Genomic DNA, 15,691 nt, shown 5'->3' on the forward strand with positions numbered 1-15,691 from the left:
TCTTCCACGTGGCGCGCGCGGTGGGGGCGCCAGTGTCACGCATCTCGCTCTGGCTCTACTCGGGCTATGACCTGACGCTGCGACGCGTGCACAGCTGGAAACCGGGGCGCGGCGCGCCGCCGCTCGCCGCGCCCGCGCCGGACTTCGTCGGCCGCAGCTTGCGCTTCGTCAGCTTTGCGCACGAGCCGGGCAACATCTACCTGGACGGACGGCTGGACGGCGCGCACGTGGGCATGGACTACTGGCTGGCGCGCGCGCTCGCCGATGTCTACAACTTCACGCTGGACATGCGCGAGCCGAGCGATGGCGGCAAGTGGGGCGAGGCGCTGCCGAACGGCACCTGGATCGGCCTGGTGGGCGACATCAAGAATAGTCGCGCGCACTTCGGCATCGCCAACATCTTCTTCACGCTCAGTCGGTGGAACTACATCGACTACACGCGGCCGTACGACCTGGAGTACGCCTGCTTCGTGGTGTGGAACGAGCCACCGCTGCCGCACTGGCTGGCCGTGACGCGGCCGTTCCAGTGGCCAGCCTGGGTCGGCATCCTCGTCAGCTTCCTCGTCAGCGTGCTGGCGTTGGTGGCACTGGCACGCCTCGGCGGCGGCGGCGAGCGGCTAACGTTCACGAGTTTCCAGCGCGCCGCGCTCTACAACTTCGGCGTGCTGGTGGCGCGCACGCACGTCATCGATCCGCGCGGCGGCGCAGTGCGCACCTTCGACGGCTCCTGGCGCGTGGCTACCATGGTGATCGGCATCGCTTACTGCGCCAAGCTCGTCTCGTATCTGACGTTCCCGAGCACGCCTGCGCCGCTCGACACACACCGCGAGCTGGCAGAGACGGGCGTGGAGGTCGGCAGCTGGGGCGGCACGCTCGGAGAGCTGATGGCCGCCTCGGCCAACCCCTGGGACCGCCAGCTGGCCAGCCGCTACGTGCCCAACTACGACTTCGAAAACGCACTCCGCCGCGTGCACGCGCGTCAGTACGGCTACATCGAGAACCGGAACTTGCTCATCTATCTCATCCAGAAGTACTACACGACGCGCACGGGGGAGAAGCAGCTGCACATCATGAAGGAGTGCTTTCAGAACTTCATGATCAGCGTGGCGCTGCCCAAGTACTCGATGCTGACAGACCTCTTCAATAGCAAGATCCTGCGTCTGCGCGAGGCCGGTCTCATCCCGATCTGGTTCAGCTGGTCGCTGGAGGCCGTCAAGTCGGACCTGGTCGACGTGGCCAGGACCTCCGAGTCGGCGTCCGGCGTGCACAGCCTGTCGCTGGAGCACGTGCAGGGCGTATTCCTGCTGCTGCTGTTCGGCTGGCTGCTGAGCCTGCTGGCGTTCTTGGCTGAGATGGTGGTGCGGAGGGCGCTGAAGCGCGGAACTGAGATCATCGTGGAGCCGTTCCTTGAAAGGAGCTCGGTGGCGCCAGGAGGGGTGATGGCCGTAAATTAATCGGGCCGTTGGTCGTCACTGACAGATGACTGATGTCACTGGTCGGCACTGATAGGTCACTCATTGTTACTTCTCGTCACTGACAGGTCACCGATATCACTGATTGTTTCTAGTAAGCTGATGGTATTTCTGGTCGCCACTTATCAGTCGGTGATATGGCTGGTTGTCACTGGTCTGTTAGTGGCATGGCTAGCTGTTACTGGTCTGTTAGTAGCATGGCTGGTTGCCGCTGATCGGTTAGTGGCATGGCTGGTTGTCACCGATCGGTTACTGATACGGCGGAATGTCACCGTTCGGTCAGTGATGCCGCCTGATTGGCAATGGCCGGTTTGTGCACCCACTGATCATCACTGACGGGTCACTGGCAATGCCCGCCACCAAAGGCGAGTCACCGATGAGGCTGGTCGTCACTGATCCGTCACTAAATACAACTAATTGTCACAAGTGACAGGTCGGCAATGATCGAGATGGTGCCTGGCCCTCCCCACCCCTCCCCCCATCCCTCCTGTATAGAACAAATGACTGTCATCAACGGTCACCCTTCATTGCCATGGAATATGTGTTTCAAAAGCTAAATGTCAAGCACAAGGATAAGCAAACGAACTTCGTCTTCTGATGCGCTCTCTAAGTTGACCACATTCCATGGTCAATGGCTATACACCTTCTCTTGAATCCTTGGACCGTGCTTTCACGCCGCGTACACCAATGTCGAATGTTTGATAGTCTTGCCACTGAAATGCCATAAAACCTAGTTTTTGTCAATGAGTAAACCACAAAGCCTGCTCCACACATTAATCCTTTTTATCACCGCCACAAGATACAATATATTTGGGCCGAAGCGACAGTCAGTCTGGTCGTTCAAACGTGATCTATCTGTGAATCAGTCCACTGTTCCTTGTCGTCGGTCCACAGTTCGAATTGTGACAACCTTGGGAATAAGTGACGACAGCATAATATGTATTTTCCTGCGAAACAGCGCTTAGAAAATGAGCACTGCTATGGTCACGCCTACCACGTTCAAGCTATGGAGCAACAGACAGCGAGGGACGCGGCCTGTCTGGTCTACAAAACTTACCTGAAAAAAATAACGTCACTTTGAAGCAATGCCATCTCGTCAGGCATCAGTGCCTTCTACAGGACAGTAAAGCTCTGCTTGTTGTGAACCTCGTTGTACCCCATTCTGTTGCATTTGGGATGAATCCGAACGCGTCATATTTCCATCACAAATCTGCCTGTGGCCTCATGGGTGAGGCCACGGGCAGAGCTAGCATTGACGTGAACAAGTCACTTATTGTGATGGTGGTTAGTTAGTAAATTGCCAGCTGCAACAGCAAATCATCAGTGATTTTACTCTTGTCAAATGTTGCTGCAGTAACGACTATTGGTGAGCGCAATTTACCAGAGTTCATGAAGCAGCATGCATTTCGGGTGGAGTGGAAAACCCAGCGCGTTTCACGCCGATGGCTCATCCAACCAGTTGAACAAGACGGATTTACTGAGTCCATTGATCTCCATTAATTTATTTCAATGTTCTATAATGACTGGCATTCTAACGTTTACATTCGGATTGGAAGCACTATGCTTTCAAATCACACTCTTCATCCACCGCAACACTCCAAGTTGCAGTCCCCACGGCAAATGGTTTGCCGTAGGTGTTATTGAGTTTGTCACATGCTCAAGCATACAATTACAGTGAGACAATTACATTTACATATATGCATAGGACACACACACACACACACACACACACACACACACACACACACACACACACACACACACACACACACACCTATATAAATATATATATATATACATATATATATATATATATATATATATATATATATATATATATATATATATATATGCATGCATGTATGCGCGGCCGGCGCGGCACGTGACACAAGGCGGCCTAAGAGGCGAGCTTGTTAGCCCTGCGACCAGCGCAATGGTCGGCACAACATCTGGATAAGCAAGCTCCTCTGAACGGAAAACTTACAAATCCGGGCGATACCTGAATAAAGGCTACACCCAATGTCTTCGAATTTTCTGTCAGAATGCAGCTGCAGCTAAGGATGCTTGAACAAATTTAAGTTGTCACCACTTTTTAAGGGTATTATGATCACGCGCTGTAGAGCAATTTTCCCAACCAGGCTTCATGGAATCTTGCATGAGACCAGATTTAAGCTTTTGTGTCTCAGTGATGAAATATCAGTTGGCATCAAAACTTTCTTTAGACTAGATATCCCCTTGCGAGGAATTAATTTAGCTGATGTCCTTTTGCCCCCTGACGGGAGCTCTATTCAGAAGACCAGCCTTTTAAAAAGCCGGAGCATTAACATCCACAGAGCTACATATGGTGGGACGAGGGCGGCTATCCCTCTTATAGGACAAAACTACCACGTAGCCATGACAAACAACTAAGACAAGCCGATACAAGTGGAGAAGGTAAAAACGTGAAATATAGGAAACTTGACGTCAGGAAGCTGAAGTGCATGACTACTTAAGTTAACAGCTTTTCAAGAGGCAACATTCTGACGGCAGCGCCTGCGAGTTCGACGAACGAAGGAATTAGCAACAACGGTTTATACTTCACCAGTTGCATTCTCCATCATAAATTCAACGAAACTGCACAGTTCGCAGTCCAGCGTGTTATGTGAATTAGCTTTGGATTACGTAAAGATGACTCTTTTCACACCGCGTTTCTGATACAGATTCTGCTGACTTTTGTGGGGCTCCGACAGCTTATAGTGCTACTTTTTTCGGCTATCCAAATAATAATCCGTTTGGTGGAATCTTATGCAGCACATAAATGTCCAATTCAGTGGAGGTCATGATGCGCAACTTCCCGCTACGTGCCATATATTCGGAACTTTAAATTTCAGAAACCGTGCAAAGAAAAGCATTGTCTTCCTGCTCGGCAAGCAATATGCTGTTTATAAGAGCTCGAAAAGAGCTTGGGTTTATGAGAGCTTGAAAAACACCGGATTGGCCATGACGCATTTGCACGACGTCTAAGACAAGTCGATACTACAGCATGCGCTACTATGCTTGTGGGCATACTCCGACACAGAAGAAGATCTCTGAACCGTGGAGAGGCTGGTCTGCCGATCAACATTTAAGCATTGTTGTTCTACCAGCGAAATCTTAATCAGCTGTAGGTCATTTGCTAGCCAAGGTGGGGCCATTTGGATGCTTAAAAGCGCTGTCGGTCCGTCGCATGCGATGCATCGGAGACGACAGTATAAGCACACAACAACGCATTGATCATTTGGGTGCTGCAGAAGGTCCGGCTGGCACTTAAGTGACTTGCACACTTATCCTAAGCGGCTACCATTCAGTGCATGGCTTGCTGCTTGACTGGCGCGGCGCGTGCACCGCCCGCATATCTGGAGAGCTTGTGGAGCATTGGGAACCGGTAGAGTGGGAGTTGTACAACCTCTATGCTAAGATGTGTGTCTCAACGTGTGTGCCGTGAGCGTTTAGTCATTTACTGGTTGTCACACTTTTGGCGAGCATGGATATTGACAGAGAATGAACGCACTGCCGTGAAGTCTCCTGCGATAACAGCCAGAGTTGTTATAAGCCGTGCTATGACGTTTTCAGCGCATTTCCACGTACCTGCAGGACCAGGCTACGCTTTCCTGCATTACAATATGAGAAGAATTTGAAATCCCTCATTACATCAGGATGGAAGACAAAAAAACATTACAAAAGGCCGAAGAACATGGTTTCAAACCAGGTCCAGATTAAACACCGGCGCTGCATGAAAGCAACACATTCTGTCTAAGGACAAATTGTAATCGCCTACCAGCAAGGGTGTAGGTAGACGTACGCTTCTGGCATGCTCTGTCGTTCGAAAACCACGGAGCCGCCCATCTGGGTCGTTTTTAAGGATTACTGTCAGATACTGAGGACCAGAACAGGCAAAGGAGTGAAACCAGCTGTACGACGTAGGCGAATGTACCGTCTGCAAATCATCAGGAGATCACGATTAAGAGATTACCACGGTCCGGTCACACAGCTATTATCACATCACGTGCCGTTATTAAATATATCATATCATACACATCATATTACATCATATACCGATCAGGTAACGCAAACGTATCAGACATAGACCGGGAGCAGCGAATGTCATCTTTTCTGAAATCGGCCTGAAATGTAGCGTGTGCGGCCCCAACCGAGCGATCCTTGGTCGGGAAAATCCATGGTCGTAAAGCCAAGCTATTTTGGTTACTACAACAAATATTAGGTCTTAAGGTCTTTAAGGTCCCCATACTTTACGTGCAGTAACTATAAAGGTAAGGGCAATTCGAACCTTCTCGTTTTGGTATACTACCATTCAAAATTGGTTAACCTTGTCAGCCCTAAGACGAGTAAGCATCCCACCACTCTTGTTTGAAAAGCTACACTCGAGCGAGAAGCCTTAAACGCCAGTGCCTTTCAACCAAATAAAAGACAGATTATCTAATGCCTTTGAGAAACATTTGCGTGTGATTTCCCAAAAGGTGGCAGACTTCATTGCTTCCAATTTGGCATGATCGATGTGCTGATACTATTCACGTCTGCTGTCATATTCGTCGCCCCACACAGCGAAATACGTCTGACGGGTTATATCTTCCTGATTAGCAGGTGCTGTAATACACACGTGGACACACAGCAGTGCTGTCCTCGAAATGAGAAAAATGCCGCCAAATAATCGTGAACGCAACGCGACTGTGCACAGCATAAGCACAACGCACCAGGTCTCGACTGGTCTCGTTGACCCCCCCCCCCCCCCCCCTCAATGGACTGTGGCGCGGCATGGCGATCATCCCTGATCATGTACCGGAAGCTCTCTACCAAGGTGAGAAGGGGAGCGGTGGTCTCGGTAAGAGGCTCTGTGGGAGGGGGGGGGGGGGGGATGCGGGGGCGTACCGTCACAAACACCTGCCAATGCCGGTACCAGCGCACCGGACGGGCGCGCGGTGCTAGTCAACGGCTGCGGTGCGGGTTAAGCTGATTACACTTGTCATCGGTGTGGTGTCCAGATTCGTGCCATGTCCTGCATGGCATCACGTTCTACGAATGTGATTCAAGGGGAAGAGGCCCGTTTTACACAACAGGATGACGGCCAGGGCCACGGTTGCGGATCATCGGAGCCATTGATGGCTTCCTTGGAAATGCAACAACACCGAACAGGAGCGACGCCATGTAATGTTTTCAGAGGAGAAAGCCGATCTAGAGTCGTCCGAAGCAGATCTGTGGTTTCCTTTCGGATTTCGCCGAGTTTGTTTTGTTCCAAAGGGCCTGTTAGTGAAAGCGGAGACAAAGCCTCGGCAACCTAAATCCCTCTTCGAAAGAGTGTTCATAACAGGGAGTGTTCATTTGCACGGAATTTTGAACTTAACTGGTCATCTTGAAGATCACTCGGTGCAGTTCACCGCCTTGCCCTTCTGAACACCTGAGCCCCTTTAGTTTCTGAGCTACACATCTGCGAAGATGTGCAGACTATTCGTGTATACTGACGTGACGTGTGCACTATTTCAAGGTTATTCGGGAATCCATGACGCCATAATAACGGCACTGAAATTCGGTTGTTCCATTAGCCATGCGGCAGTCAACGTCAAGAATATTTCTTTCTAGACATTATGGCTGTCAATTCGCTCTCAATCAATATCGCGTTACAAGGGCACGGTGACGCAATGAAATAATGGTGTATCGAGAAGCATATTTACTGAATAGGGACATTGTGTTGCTTGGAGCAGTAATTTCCACTTAAAAACATATATATATATAGTCATGAGTGAGGTAATTGCATCACATCTGATGCTTGCTTCAATATGTTCATATTTTGAGAATTCCCTTTGACGGATTAGGCCAGGCATATTTTTTTACGAACGGCACCTTTGATTCTGATCAGAATTAGCCGAGAGCTTTGTATTTCAGCAATATAGTAGTCATGGTCATAAGTGCTCGCCAAAAGGGGAAAGCTTTCCTGAAACTTACGTTTCTCATAATTTTGCGATACTAGAGCACAAAAATAAGGGAAGGACAAACCAGCGATGGATCATAAGCCAATGTCAGGAGACAGAGCCCACACAAAAGGCTAAAGAACGATGGGCAAGGTCTAGGTCAGGTCATATGAGTCAACGTATGGTATGGTTAGGTTAGTTATACGGGACAGATTTCTGAGGTATTTTATAGGCGTAATTTACGTGAGATTTTCCTCCGTACGCATTTAGGCTACACTGGGGTGAGGAAAAAAATTATAGTCATGGCCATATCGCAAAAGGCTGACATATCGCGAAATATCATTATTGCAAAACACATGTAGCGATAAGACCAGAGCTTTGGCCATCCCTGCGTTCAAAATAATTCTTACTAAGCCTTATTATAATGATTTGGCACTGGAAATTGATTAGTGGTCAGCCAGATACTGCAGGTATTAGTTATAAGCTATATACCACTCACCGCTCCTTGAATGACTGCTGTAGCATTTAATCCGTATACAGACCAGCTCCCGCTGCTTATGCTTTTGTTTCTTTCAGTGTTTCTTACATGGGAGAACGGTGTCTTTCTCATTTTCTGTTTATATGGTGTTGGGGTGAGGTGCCGCTGGGCTGCGAGTAAGGTACTCCTCGTCAGCTGATTATGAGTGACGGTTTCAAAATGCGTAATTTAGTAATACTTCTTTTGTCAAGGTGTATTTTGCCATAAATAGGCGGCATAAATAACTTGAACTGTGTCTCTGGTCATTGCTAACCAAGGCAAGGTCAGTGCCGGCTGGCCACCAAATGCAGTGATAGTGAATGTTGAAATGATTTTTATATGGAGCAAGTAAAGACATCCAATTGAAACACGATGCATGGGTTCATAACTATTATCTCTGTCGCCCAGAGCGACGCTAACCTAGCTCCAAAACCTGGTTTCTACCCGGATGTTCGCCACTTCAATCTGCGTCCCCGATGTGAAAGCAAACAAAAACTATCTGAAATCTCTGTAGATGCAAAAATTATTCTATTGTGCAGAGGTGAGCTGCTATTTAAGGACGATGTGACACCGCGTTTAATGAAAAGCTTAGAATGGGCCGTAATGTCCAGAAAAAAAACTGTATGATTTAAACCTTTGCGATCGCCGAAAAGAAGTGTCGTTCATCGTTCATCGAAGATGACTCTTGTCACAAAAAAGATAGCCTCATGTAGAATGACGTGGTCGTGTGGACGACCCCCTATGGATAATTTTTGAGTACGTTGCCACAATGTACTTATACATAAAAGTAGTACTGACCTTGCATGACCTTTTCAACAGGCATGTCGGTGACTGGAGGGACAGAGTGGGTACAGACTGGTGACTGAAGGGGTCCGTAAAGCGGCCGTCTTAAAACAGCACGCCCACCGGTTTGACGCGTGTTGGAAGTTGATATGAGCAAGCAAGGTCTTGAATCTTGGTGTTTCGTGGTGGTGAGTTGGGAGTTCTCATTCTGAATGAAATCTTCTTTCAACATACCAGAAGCTAGTGGTTAAACGACGTAACTAAAAACATTGACTCAACTGGGGAAGGGGGCGATTCGGAGCTGTGTTCATGGTCAGACTTATTCACAAAAGTCAATCAACACCATCATTGCATTTATTTCACTCTGGAACGCACTGCACAACCTGGATTTAGGATTTCATTCCTCGACAGCCTTTTTGTGATACAACCAGATGGTGGATGCACTGTAGAGTTGTACCCTAAATCATCTGATCCCGTAATGTACTTGAGTCCGTTCCGATATCTCAGCTGGTTAGAGTGCCTGCCTTCCGATTCGCACACCTGTGACGGGGTGGATTCGAGTCGCCTTGGGAGTTTGCTATTTGTTCCTGACCGGGACAGCCTGCGCCGGTGGCAGCAGTCGCTCTGACGTTCAGCTGACGTCACATGGCCGTGCTGAGCACTGCGGCGCGTTAAGCTTTTGCTGCAAAGTTCCACTGTTGGCAACGAATTTTACGACCCGGTCAGCGCCCACCTAACAAGCACTTCTTAGCGTGGGCGCTCATCCCAGAAATACATCCAATCAAAAGATTCTGACTAATCTTAAAAAGAAAACTCACAGCCACCCGAGCCATACCGCATAGCAAGTCCGTGCACCGCATTTCTACTTAGAAAACAGTCCTTATATAACAAATGGGGAGATGGGCGTGCATGCCCTCTGATCCCAGTCATGAAAAAGTAGATATGCAAAAATATTCCTTCTCTGTCATGAGAACGGATACAAGGAGCACTCAGCGAGGTCTCCCGATTGTCGGCTGAACAATACATCAGGCTCGCAAAGAAAGTGTCGAAAGTTGAAGTGAATCGACTGTGTCTGTGTGAAGCCATCGTTTGCGCAAGGTCGCCAAGATAAAAGATGTCTCACGTTTCACTCAACAATGGCAAAGATGTTCCTCGTACAATCAATACAGGGGTGGCATTTGAATAACCATTTGAAGCCAAAACGAAATGAAAAATGGTAGTCATCAGCGATCCCACGTGAGTGCTTGATCATCTTTTTTTTCAAATCATGGCTACAGAAGATGCCTTGTTGAGGACGAGAACGGACATCTCGTCAATACCATCTCCTAACCTGGCGCCACATCGCTGCCGACACCCACCGATTGACACCCTTCTGGGCGGCCCTGGGCGGCTCCACTGGATCGATCGGAACGAGGAGCGACTCCGGCAGGACGGGAAGACACCGTACACGGTACGAGCTCCACTGGATCGATCGGAACGAGGAGCGACTCCGGCAGGACGGGAAGACACCGTACACGGTACGAGCTCCACTGGATCGATCGGAACGAGGAGCGACTCCGGCAGGACGGGAAGACACCGTACACGGTACGAGCTCCACTGGATCGATCGGAACGAGGAGCGACTCCGGCAGGACGGGAAGACACCGTACACGGTACGAGCTCCACTGGATCGATCGGAACGAGGAGCGACTCCGGCAGGACGGGAAGACACCGTACACGGTACGAGCTCCACTGGATCGATCGGAACGAGGAGCGACTCCGGCAGGACGGAAAGACACCGTACACGGTACGAGCTCCACTGGATCGATCGGAACGAGGAGCGACTCCGGCAGGACGGGAAGACACTGTACACGGTACGAGCTCCACTGGATCGATCGGAACGAGGAGCGACTCCGGCAGGACGGGAAGACACCGTACACGGTACGAGCTCCACTGGATCGATCGGAACGAGGAGCGACTCCGGCAGGACGGGAAGACACTGTACACGGTACGAGCTCCACTGGATCGATCGGAACGAGGAGCGACTCCGGCAGGACGGGAAGACACCGCACACGGTACGAGCTTCGCTGGATTGGTTTGAGAATCATCTCGCTGCAATGCACATCAGCTTAAGACAGCCGTGCTGGGGCCTCTCACTCGCCCGACCTGTCGTCCGTGAACTTGATGCCGTGTGGTAACCTCAACAACCACGTCCACGCAGACAAGTCGGCGAACCTTCGAACGCTCAAGGTGACTTTCAGACTTCAGACGGGTGCGTCACCGTGGAAAATCGACCAGACAATCTACTATCTGCGGCAGGTTCGGCTGTTTACAGTCCCGGACCGCCGACGGGTCAACCGGAACACCCGTTGCTGTTTCCGTTGCTTTGGCTTAGTACTCCCCTGCTTATGGGCATTGAGCCGGGGTGAGGCATTGAGCACCCCCAACGGCTTAGCGAGCTGTTGGGGGTGCTTTAGAGGCATTGGGTTGAACGTCCAGGAAGCTTCGGACGTCCAGCCCCCCCCCCCCCTCCCCCGCCTGAACGTAAGTAAAGTGGCGGCCCTGTCTATCACATGAGTACAGTTTGTTACCGCATTGCAACAACCTGGATTTCAAGGAACATTTCGCCACTTGAGTGTGTTTTTCATGTGGAGACGAACAAGAGGCGTTGAAAATATGATGTAACATTATGGATATCTTCTTGTTTTCGTCCATTTCGCACATTATGCCTGCATTTTCCTTAAAGTGCTATTTTTGACGTCTTTGGGAACAGTTTACATTTTGTGCCCAATATCGCTTATTATTTACCATCTAGTTCCTAGCCCATACTTTTTTCGAACGTGCCCAGTCTCTTCTGCATCAAGCTCTTTTGCATCAAGCTCTTTTGTGCCGCGTCACAATTCTCTCTCCAACGTCACTTAGAATGCATGATGACCCTCTTATCATTCGAGAGCTTTTTCGAACAAGATTAGACCCTCACATCTCTCTGCGTCGCCTCTCCCGTCACACCACGCCTCATGTGAACTTGTTGCACGGGTGGTATTTATTGATGTATCTATTTTTAGCCCGCGAAGTATCGCCTCTGTTTGCGATGATTTTAACAGATATGGAGATAAAAACATCAACAAAAAAACGTGGCGACAGGATTCACGCAGTCAGTCAAGAACGACGGAAGCGAGGGTGGATGGATCGGTGGGTGGGACGGAGGTGGGGGGGGGGGGGGGGGGTACCACCCCTTCCATCTATTTTAGCAAACCATTTAGGGTTACTCTGCAATGCTGCAAGAAATGAAGCAAGTCAAATATCGCATCAGCCTTCATCCTCGTCACCTTCAAGCACCTGCCCGCGTTGGTGCAAGGCGGGTTACCAACACTAAAACATAAGCAGCATGCAGTAAAAGCAGGTCCTCTGCGACGTAAGTGAAAGCGAATTTTTCTTTTTGTTGACGTCCAGCGATATATGCATCATTTAACAATAAAAGCAGAGCAAAACTCGCAATGTGTTATTGAAAACGCCCATTTTTGCGCGCCGCTGGCCCTTCAGCTTTCTTGCGCGGTCATCTAAGTCAAATGTTCTCAATCGCATTATCTTTTCCACAAGTCTGCATCGATTTTGCACATGACGAGATTTATTCACATATCATGCAAAATCCATCATGCATGCATACCATGTATGCACTAACTTGATAAGAGGGCTTGGCCCTGTTCACCCCGTGCCCTTGAGTACACCCCTGTTTCTTTTTATGCAATTCCACAGAATGAGTTCATGAATTGTTTTCAGAAATGTTTGTGGCTGATCAATCTTAAATTGTTATTTGATGTTCATAATCGGCGTTATGACATGCTTTTACCTTTTTTCTCGGGCATTGATGTATTCAAGAGCGGGGGCGTGGCCCGAGTCACACTTGAACTATACAAAAAAGTAATTTGGGCGGCCTGACCCAGCCGTAAAGGCGTCTGGAAATCACCATCTTGGCAACTGTTGATTGCGGGCTAATACACTTTAAGCTTTTGCATGCAAGCTGTTTGATCCGGCGTACTCTTATTAGAGCAGTGGAGCATTACCACACATTCGACTCCTCCAGCAGATTTAAGTGATTAGGCAAAATTTTAACGTTGTTATAACGGCCAAGAACATGGGTCGAAACGAGGCCCAGGTGTCGACGTCGAGATGTCATAACCACAGGAGGCCAAAGGATTCTGACGAAGGAAAATGGACGATGGTATTGGCCAGATCGTCGGCCGATTTGGAGCGACGTTCACATGTTTCCGTACGTAAATCGGTTGCAGTTGGGGGCCTTTTCAAGGAACGATGTCGAATCTCAGTAACCAGAACATATGAAGACGTAAGACCAACTGCAAGGTGTAGGTAAATGTATTGGTTTCAATTCACTTATCGACTTCAAAGCCACCTGACCTAAACGTGCGCCAATTGCAGGCAGCGAATTTGTCATTGCCAACTATTTGCTAACCGATCTGGAACAGAGGTGCTGTGCCCAACTGAAAGAATTACGCTGCGGAAGCCACGCTCGGATCCGGCCCCGTTTTTAGGTGACCCTTCCCCCCCCCCCAAAGAAATGCTTGCGTGATTTGTAAAACTCTGATCACGTGTGTTAAGCCCACAATTATTTGGTGGCGTATTGTGGCAAAAGATTGGACTAGATACAGATGTTGGAAAAATTACGTTATAGTTATGGGTGTGGGTGAGTAGTTTTTAAACGAAGAAGGAAAGATATCAAGAGGTAGTAGATAATGCTGCTGCTTCCGCTTCCAAAAACCTCCGCGTCTTTTTTACTTCAGCTGCTTTAGTAATGATCTCCGCTATTAGCTCCATTCACTGCAATCCTGCAACTTTCAACGTGAGAAAATAAGTTTCCGCGCAAGCTTTCCTGAAACGCTTCCGCAACTGCAACTGCAACAACAAACTGCAACAAATGGGCGGGTATGCGAAGAGTGCAAAAATGCAAAGTTGGCACAACCCATTGGGAATCGGTAGTGGATGGGCACGGGCACAGGCCTTCGGGTAGCGGGTGGGTAGCGAGTGGATTGGGTAAAAGAACTCTTGCACATGAAGGCCTTTGCGCATCATTGTTTTTGTTCGCCTTGTACCTCCGGGCCCCGATTCCGTTCAGCAAGATTTCTGATTAGCGCTAGGTAGGTGGGGCTGAATTACTGTGTGGCCCGAAGAATCGACTGTCGAGTCCGTTGACTCCTCATTGCTAGGTGGACTCTGATCGCCACTGACAAAAGACCCATGTGCGGTGCGCGCCGGGAGTCCATTACCTCCTCATGGCTGGGTGGACTCTTATCACAACTGATAGAAGGCTCATGTGCGGTGTGCGCCGGGAGTCCATTACCTCTTCATGGCTGGGTGGGCTCTCATCACCACTGACAGAGGGCTCACGTGCGGTGCGCGCAGACAGTACGCATTTCGAACCATATTGCTGTTCATGAATGGGGCGCGTACTTTGAATGGCAGAGGGAGATGGTTATCATGAGAAGGGTGTGTCTGGCGCGTGAAGGGAGAAAGGTAGCATGCCATGTTGGTTCACAACGAATGGATTTATTTTTGATTAACATGCGGATCATTATTCAAATGATCTACGGCGAAGAGCTACATGCTGTTTGCTGCCTACAATTTGTTACATTGGGGGCGGGTTTGAAGCGACTTAGTTTTCGTCGTTCGGTGGTACACTGGCAAATGAGAATGCATTCTAGAAAGCAATGGCTGCAATTTAGCCTTCTTTGGCCAGCACTCATGCTGAACCAGTGCACATTAAGTCAGAAGGCGCGAACAGACAAAGGTGTCACGAGAGGAAATTCCTATTAGGCCTTTTGACTAAAGGTGACCTTATCGCCAAAAATCAGTTCCAAATGCCTTTCAAGCATTCGTTTTAGGCATAGTGATAAATCTGCGCCCAAAAATGCAGAGGAATTTAAACAAAGAATCCACGGCATGCTTCTGTTGAAATGGTATGGCTAAGCCGTGGTGCCATCCTTCATCCTCCATAGAGCTAGCTGTCACGATGATTGAGACACGTCCAGCATTAGCTAATTGAAATGACGAATGCTTGGGTTGTACAGATGTTGCCCGTGCCCAGCCATCTGGAACTTGCTAGACGGCATCGTGCACTTTCCGGTACGTTTAATGTTGTGAAATGAGTACGATGTGGATGTTTGGATGGACACTGTTTGCAGTCCCGCATTAAAGATTTATAGCATGCAATAAATCGCTAAGTAAGAAATACCACCTCACGAAATACTGCAGAAATGTTGTGCATTGCGTCACTAAAGCAGCACCCACAACCATACATTATCTCTGCTGAAGGCACTTTTGTGTAAGGAATGTATGACGTGATGCCTGTACAGCAGCATCCGTAGATGCGTACGTGAGGGCATACCTACGGCGAATACCCAGCGCAGCTATAGCCTGACGATACACAGTCATGCCCCTGGCTGCCGTGGTGCCGTATGCGATCCAAATTGAGAGAGTGAGACACTCATGATCGCGACATGTTCATCGCATCGCGTTCGGCGCTTCGCGATGTTCGGGGAATTATCGATCTGTTTAGCACTGTATTTAGCGACGGGCTTTGATTATCATGTGAACGCGTCAGCTGGTCAATTGCTGCACGAGAACATCGAACCTGGTGGCAGTCTTTGTCTTCAAAATCGTGCCGTCTTCACGGTCATATCCAAGGTCCGATGATGGGGAGCTCCATATCATTGACATGCTATCAGCAGATTTTTTGTGCTAGACCATCATAATTGTCTTCAGCACACACACACACTAGGGTGTACTCTGAAGTTGAAGCTATCTTGTGTAGCCTGGCGTCAAGTCAATCTTGACAGTTAATTTAAGATAAAATTGTGAAGATCTCCAGATCACCAAAAAGCTACCAAACGATTGCTTATCTAAAGCATCATTTAAGCATTTTTTCAAGCAAAGCATTTCTTTAGCGTATACCTTGAAGACCCCTTCCCTTCCCTTCTGGAGGAG

At 49.0% G+C, this 15,691-nt stretch overlaps 1 protein-coding gene across 1 annotated transcript; it reads left to right on the forward strand.

Annotated features, from left to right (window-relative positions):
• The first annotated feature begins 267 nt into the window (after positions 1-267).
• On the forward strand, positions 268-2,281 carry LOC119093446 (ionotropic receptor 21a). The gene is made up of 2 exons (XM_037216400.1): positions 268-662; positions 693-2,281. The coding sequence occupies exons 1-2, from the start codon at positions 288-290 to the stop codon at positions 1,452-1,454; spliced, it is 1,137 nt and encodes a 378-aa protein (XP_037072295.1). The 5' UTR covers positions 268-287; the 3' UTR covers positions 1,455-2,281.
• The last annotated feature ends 13,410 nt before the right edge of the window (positions 2,282-15,691 follow it).

The sequence above is a fragment of the Pollicipes pollicipes genome, unplaced genomic scaffold, assembly GCF_011947565.3.
Source record: "Pollicipes pollicipes isolate AB1234 unplaced genomic scaffold, Ppol_2.1 Scaffold_4002;HRSCAF=4701_pilon_pilon_pilon, whole genome shotgun sequence".
NCBI classification, from domain to species: Eukaryota; Metazoa; Arthropoda; class Thecostraca; order Pollicipedomorpha; family Pollicipedidae; genus Pollicipes; species Pollicipes pollicipes.